At 32.7% G+C, this 8,097-nt stretch overlaps 1 protein-coding gene across 2 annotated transcripts in view; it reads left to right on the plus strand.

Annotated features, from left to right (window-relative positions):
• Positions 1-6,518, plus strand: part of LOC149796931 (uncharacterized) — a 56,204-nt gene extending 49,686 nt beyond the window's left edge. For both annotated transcript variants that reach the window (XM_089961610.1, XM_089961611.1), the window contains exons 12-15: positions 1,600-1,739; positions 4,120-4,195; positions 4,671-4,721; positions 5,713-6,518. In XM_089961610.1, the coding sequence (XP_089817736.1) occupies positions 1,600-1,739; positions 4,120-4,195; positions 4,671-4,721; positions 5,713-5,811 (366 nt within the window). In that variant the 3' untranslated portion in view covers positions 5,812-6,518. The remainder of the gene's footprint in view (positions 1-1,599; positions 1,740-4,119; positions 4,196-4,670; positions 4,722-5,712) is intronic.
• The last annotated feature ends 1,579 nt before the right edge of the window (positions 6,519-8,097 follow it).

Consider the following 8,097-nt stretch of genomic DNA (forward strand, 5'->3'; position numbering starts at 1 on the left):
TTACATCCACCACACTGCCATCCATGTATTATTTTATGTTCATTATATCCACCACACTGCCATCCATGTATTATTTTATGTTCATTATATCCACCACACTGCCATCCATGTATTATTTTATGTTCATTACATCCACCACACTGCCATCCATGTATTATTTTATGTTCATTATATCCACCACACTGCCATCCATGTATTATTTTATGTTCATTACATCCACCACACTGCCATCCATGTATTATTTTATGTTCATTATATCCACCACACTGCCATCCATGTATTATTTTATGTTCATTACATCCACCACACTGCCATCCATGTATTATTTTATGTTCTTTATATCCACCACACTGCCATCCATGTATTATTTTATGTTCATTATATCCACCACACTGCCATTCATGTATTATTTTATGTTCTTTATATCCACCACACTGCCATCCATGTATTATTTTATGTTCATTACATCCACCACACTGCCATCCATGTATTATTTTATGTTCATTATATCCACCACACTGCCATCCATGTATTATTTTATGTTCATTACATCCACCACACTGCCATCCATGTATTATTTTATGTTCATTATATCCACCACACTGCCATCCATGTATTATTTTATGTTCATTATATCAACCACACTGCCATCCATGTATTATTTTATGTTCATTACATCCACCACACCGCCATCCATGTATTATTTTATGTTCATTACATCCACCACACTGCCATCTATGTATTATTTTATGTTTATTATATCCACCACACTGCCATCCATGTATTATTTTATGTTCATTATATCCACCACACTGCCATTCATGTATTATTTTATGTTCTTTATATCCACCACACTGCCATCCATGTATTATTTTATGTTCATTATATCCACCACACTGCCATCCATGTATTATTTTATGTTCATTATTATACACCACACTGCCATCCATGTATTATTTTATGTTCATTATATCCACCACACTGCCATCCATGTATTATTTTATGTTCATTATATCCACCACACTGCCATCCATGTATTATTTTATGTTCATTACATCCACCACACTGCCATCCATGTATTATTTTATGTTCATTATATCCACCACACTGCCATCCATGTATTATTTTATGTTCATTATATCCACCACACTGCCATCCATGTATTATTTTATGTTCATTACATCCACCACACTGCCATCCATGTATTATTTTATGTTCATTATATCCACCACACTGCCATTCATGTATTATTTTATGTTCTTTATATCCACCACACTGCCATCCATGTATTATTTTATGTTCATTATATCCACCACACTGCCATCCATGTATTATTTTATGTTCATTATTATACACCACACTGCCATCCATGTATTATTTTATGTTCATTATATCCACCACACTGCCATCCATGTATTATTTTATGTTTATTATATCCACCACACTGCCATCCATGTATTATTTTATGTTCATTACATCCACCACACTGCCATCCATGTATTATTTTATGTTCATTATATCCACCACACTGCCATTCATGTATTATTTTATGTTCATTATATCCACCACACTGCCATCCATGTATTTTTGTATGTTCAGATCATCCACCAAACTGCCATTCAGTCATTGGCAAGACTGACATCCAAAGGCATAGATCAGTTCCACAAGACAGGGGAGCTAATTTTGTTGCACATGGATGCTGATCATGATTATGTCAAGAAGAGTCAGTCCCTGGCAAGGTACTGTAGCTTTATTTTTGTGCTACTTTATATGAAACCGTCTTGTTTTTAATGTTTTAAAGCTAATTTGTATATTGTAAAACTAATAATTTTTTTATAATTGTTATTTACATAACTAATTATAATGTTTATGAAAATGAATAGTAAAACTAACCTAATTATATTATATAGTAAAAATGATTTGTATATTGTATAGTAGAAGTAGTTATTATAATGTGTAGTCAAACTATTAAATTGTGTAGTAAAACTAATTATTATTATGTATGGTAAAACTAATTATTGAACTGTAGTACAAGTATTAATTGCATAGTAAAATTATACTGTGCAGTGAAACTAATTATTATAATGTATAGTAAAGCTAATTATTATATTGTGGGGTAAAATTAATAATTATTATAATGTGTAGTAAAACTAATTATAATGTTTACTAAAACCAATTATTACAATAGTAAAACTAATTATTACATGGTTTAGTAGAAATAGTTATTATGATGTTTGGTAAAACTAATTCTAATGTATATTAAAGTTTATATTTAAATGCTACCTATATGTACCCATAAATAATATGCACCAAACTATGAACAGCACATAACCAATCTAATGTTTATTGTTCCTCCATGGATCAGTCATCATTGTGCTGACATATTATAACACAGTGCAGACCATTATCTTCTGCCACATTATGTGATGGTAGATCAGAGTCAAGACTGCTCTGAATTAGGCAGTCAAAACACATCAGCAAATGCATATCATCCATATTTTCCAGCCAACAAAGCATGAGAGTGAAAAGACACCACCCCAACTTTAATAATCTGTGCATTATCATTTGTATTATTTAAATATATATGAAGGCCAAATCTATGTCTCCCGAGGAAGTGAATACAGTTAACTTTACTAAACCAGACACTGTTTGGTGCAAAGTTTTGTCCATTTTATGGAAGTGGCCAGTATATGGTGGTGCTACTACGATTAGATCTCCTTTTTGGAAGGGGCCCTGGGTGGCTGAATGGTCTAAGGCACTCGCTTTTACAGATCACTCATACATTTCACATGTCTGCACCAGTTTGAATCTTGGCTTGACCAATGTGGATATGTGAGAAAGCTTGCCAGTAAATAGAGGATATTTTCTTTTCCTACCTTATTAAGGGATATGTATTTCATTATGTGGTACAAAAATGTGACATTGGTTTTGGTATCACAAGATGAAATATATCCAGTATTTACATAAGGAAAAACATTCTTTTCATTTTATTCAACACTTGCTCCAGAATTGAAGCTTAGAAGCTTTAGCTCACTTTTCAGCACAAAACTATCCCCCTTTTCATAACTTCACCTCACTTTCATAGGTTGATCATAAATATTGGTGACCTGTGGGATTGGGTTGGCATAATCTGTCACAGTAAATTCCATGTCTGACATATTTTAAACTAATCTCAAAACATTGCATGTCCAAATTAGCATGCATCACAGCAGGTTTATTGTTGTTGTCTAGGAAGTAAGGGGAAATAAGAAAGACACCAATAGTATCTAGTCAACTTTTTTCAATAAAAATTAATTTCCATGCCTGAAATATAATAGTTTTTATTTATTTGTTTTAGTTGTTGTTGTTGTAAGGTTTAATGCCATTTTTCAGCACACATTATAGGCTATACATGACAGCCAGTATTAATGGTGGAGGCAGAACCCGGGAAATCCCCGATAAGAACCACTGGCCCTCGAGAAGCTACTGGCAAGCTTTCTCACATACCCACATTGGCTGAATCTGAGACTCAAACCCATGCAGACAGAGGTGAGATGGCAGTGATCTGTAACGGAGAGCGCTTTAAACCACTCGGCCACTCGGGGCCTCTATTTGTTTTAGTTCACAAAGTATTGATCTTTGTTGCTACAGGCATAACTTCTGTAGGCACATACAATCAAGCAGCACTTTGCATGATGGGAAATCATATACTTTCTCATGAAAAATGCAGAAATATTTTTCACATCTAAGTGAAAATACAGGTATGAAAAAAATATGAAAATTATTTTGCCCATAAATTTATATATTTCACACTTAAGTATCTAACAGATTCTGTTTAAAAGAATTATGGATATATTTCAGAAGAGTAAAAAAATATATAGGAAACTTTCTAAAAAAATGTTTGTCTTCATCAAAATATATTTATAACAAACCTAACAGAAACCTGATTTGACTTTGACCTGTCCATAATTCATTAGGTTACTATCATAATGTATGTAGTATGCTTCATTGGACATGTGACTGTACTTCATTGTTATTGCAAATTTGTTTTACCATACAAACTGTTAGACAGTTTTCTTTTTAATTGTACTGATTTTACAGTCTGTCCAATACTCATATTACTTTGTGGTTTCATTGCAGTTTAACAAAGATACTCTGTAAAGAAATGGGATGCTTGGCAAATAAATTTGCTGACTGTTTAACTAGTCTAACTGAGGTAAGTGTAGTTAGATTCCAGTCAACTATCTAGGTGCTTGTACTAAATGTTCTTTCTTTTAAATATCCACATTCATATGATTCCAAACTCTATGATTTCTATGGTGTTAATGTTAACAATTAAAACATTTATCTTCAAAACAAACCTTTCTGACTTAATTACTAGGTGAACCTTTTTCTGTCTTGCCAGAATGATTGATTAATTGAACATAACCAACTATATACATTTGTCTAGTGAAATGTTTACTTCCTAAAATTTATAGAACCTATATTTAACGAGTATAAGGAGAAAAAATGTAAATGTTTAAAAAAATTGTTTGTTAACATTCATTCATTTTGGATAAAATGTGTGCTTTGGTTATTAACTGGATCCATAAGATTTGGGGATTATTTATACATGAAAAAACAAAACGAAAAGCCAGTCATATACATTTTGATTCCGGTAAAAGTTTCCATGACTGTTTCTATATTTTTAGGAGGACAGAGGAAATGAGATAGGTTGTCTGACAACCAACATATACTTGGAGGTGAGATAATAAATGCTTATTTTGGATACAGTAGACACCAACATATCCAAACTTCAACTAATCAAATTGTATGTCCATTAAACTTAACACTAAACAATCCAAGGTTTACACATAGATTTTCATGGAACTCCCAATTATCCCTACCATTTTCAAGTCCCTGGATGAGTTTGGGTAGTTTTTTAACTCGAACTTTAGAGTAAATCAGGATTCAAGAAGGTCATACATATAGTGGTTTAAACAAAGTAATTTTGTCGATACCTGTAACCAGTTATGTTTATGAAAGTTTTATTAAGTATAACTTAAGTTTCTTTGCTTATAGTACCCCGCTGTGGGATAATTGATTTTTAATGTATTGTTTTCTCTTCATTTGATTTATTTAAGAGACTCTTGACTGGGCACAGATCTCAATAGTTTACATTTTACTAACAGTAAGCAGAATACTGTTCTAGATCGATTACAATTTTTTTTACAGCCCACTTTAGTGCAGTTTAAGATGACATCTTGCTCAGCTGCATCAGTGTAGATATTGTTACAGTAGTGTTAGTTGTCATGACAACTTGGATATTGTTGATAACATTAACACATGATACTTGATATCAAACTAGTTTTTTGCATATCAGGAACCAATGCTAATTATTTTCTGGAGCAAAACTTTTACATTCAGGTCAGTTAGTATTCACCGGAGTCTTTAATTTAGTATTCAGTCTAGCACCTACGATAGGTCAAAGATTTTAGAAGTACGTTACTCCTTATGCATGACACTGTGAAATATGGAGTGCAAATTTTGACTCCTAAAATCTAAAACTGAAAAAAAAATCTCTATCTCAAATTTTTTTTAAATCATCTTTTGGCTGTATTAAAAATAACATGGTAATATGCAGTCATTTGTTGTAATTGCTGTCATTCTTCATTGTAGTATTACAGCTACTTTGTTTGTACATAGCTGTTTGAAAAAATAGGCTAGTTATGTACTCAATTTGTATTGTTTCAGGCATCAAACAGTAGCTCTTATGTGCAGGATGCGTTTCGGTTGTTGCTGCCAGTGTTGCAACAAGCTGCTATAGAAACTTCAGAATTTCTGAATAGGTGACAGCACCAGTCAAGTGATATTTCCAGCCATAGTTACAAGTGAATCATGTTACCTCGGCTTAAAGAAACTTTTAACATAAATTAATGCTATCATGAGACTTAGTGCCAATTGTTGACTGTGAAAGATTGATGTAAAAATAGTTAAATTCAGAGTACTCTTTTGTTGTTGATACCAGGGCATTTATACATATTACTTAATATATAATTTTATTCATATCATAAAGTTTGGATACACATATTTATTGTATGTTTTATCATGATATATTGAACTATATCAGTGGTTGACTCATTTTCTCTAAAATGGCAATATAACATTTATTGCTACTGTGGTAATACCACTTTTGGAACTACTTCTTTTCCCAAGTTTGAAATATGTCTGCCTATATGTGTCTTATCGCATCATTCTTCTTTGTCTCCTCTCTCCCTCACTTTCTCTTTATTCCATTAGGATGAGCAGATCTTACAGTTAAGACTGTATTATATATTTATGTAATCAATTAAGAAGTGCAATTAAGTATAGCCTAAAAATGAACTCCAAAAAGGAGGCTTCAGGTATAAACATTTAAAAACTTGTTTTCCACATGAATCTTAATTTACATGACCAGTTTGTATTTGACATTCAGTTTAACCCATATTGTACCTTTTACACTCTGTGATAAATGGTACCAGTTTTTACAGAATATCTCTTGATTAAATATAGTAATAGAATTGTTTGAGTTGTGATTTTATATTTATAACAATCATAATCATGCTTGAAAACAATGGAGAAATTGGGGATAGATGTATGTTGATTGCATCTGAAATTTAAGTAACAGTTGATATTTGGGTGCATCTGTGATTGAACTAGTCAGCAAGCTTGCTAAGGCAACACAGTTCACATTTAAACACAGAAAAAAAGAAAAACATTATGTGTGAAGCTAAATTTGTAAAAAGTCTAAAATTATTGTACAATTTTGGAACTTCTATGTAGCAGTATAATAGTGCAGCCATTAGTCATATTTGCATTGATTGGAGACCAAAAAAAAAAAAAAACACAACCCAAACATGCAGATTAACTGTTTTGCCTTAAAATGTACATAATAAAACAATTTTTTCAGTAGTTACAAGGAAATTTCTCATTTATGATGTGGTGCCATTTTGTATTGTCATGATATTACAGTGTTGTCACTTTGCTTGTATCCCTTGTATCTGTTATGTCACAAGCATAATACGATGTTGAAGCTGCCGTATGTTTTATCTACAATGTAAATTGCAACATTTTACCAGCATCACATACTACCAGTTTAGTATGAGACAATTGTTTAAGTAAATCCAGGTAGGAAATCGTTTTTAAGAGTTTTGTTTTAATATATACCAAAAAATCAGTCATCCTTTGAAAAGGTGCATTCTATTATAAAAGCACTGTAGTGGCTGATTAAATGGTTTAAACTTCTTAAGGTCTGTCTCTTAACAGGTGGATATTCCTTTTAATAAATGTCAGTAGGACTGGTATAAACATAAGAAATCATGCCATTTATTTGTTCAACCTCTTAAGCAGTGAATAGAAAACTTCTATACAAGTTTACCATCCTTGAAATTTATCTTTAGAATGCATTACCTGATCAGATTGATCTTATGATGTTAACTTCATCTACTTCCTAAATCGGGGCCCCAAGTGGCTGAGTGGTCTAAAGTGCACACCGTTATGGATCACTGCCATCTCACCTCGGTCTTCATGGGTTCAAATCATGGGCTTGGCCAATGTGGGAAAGCTTGTCGGTAGCTTCTCGTGGGTCGGTATTTTTTGGGGGGTTTTCCCTGGTTCTTCCTACATCATTTATACTGGCCACCTTGTATAGTCTTATCTTGAACTGAAAAATGCCGTTAAACCATGTAACAACAATTCAACTTTCTGAATCCAACCCTCCCTAAGTGACAAAAAATGGTGCATACATTTTACCTTGTTCTCTGGTAAAGCTTCAGTTTATGGTATTAAATTTCAAATTTACCTTAGTTTTGCTGCCCCTTTTGTTGGGAGAATGGTCTTATCCATAAGACGAGTATTCCTACTGTTATGACCTCTGAGATTATCAAGGTAGTAGCTGGATGCATTTAAATTTCATCCTCCTAATGTAAATGTGGTCAAGTAGGAAGTTTGTTGGAGAAAGGATGTTTTAATTGCAAGTATTATGTTTATCTGTGAATATTAGCAGATCACATTTCAGATAAACCCTCCCCCACCTTCCCAAACATTGAATGTATCCTGCTTTAAATTTGCACTTCCCACAACTGCCCATATGCAAGTGTC

The sequence above is a fragment of the Sinohyriopsis cumingii genome, chromosome 6 (assembly GCF_028554795.1).
Source record: "Sinohyriopsis cumingii isolate HCF-2022 chromosome 6, ASM2855479v2, whole genome shotgun sequence".
In the NCBI taxonomy this organism is placed as follows: Eukaryota; Metazoa; Mollusca; class Bivalvia; order Unionida; family Unionidae; genus Sinohyriopsis; species Sinohyriopsis cumingii.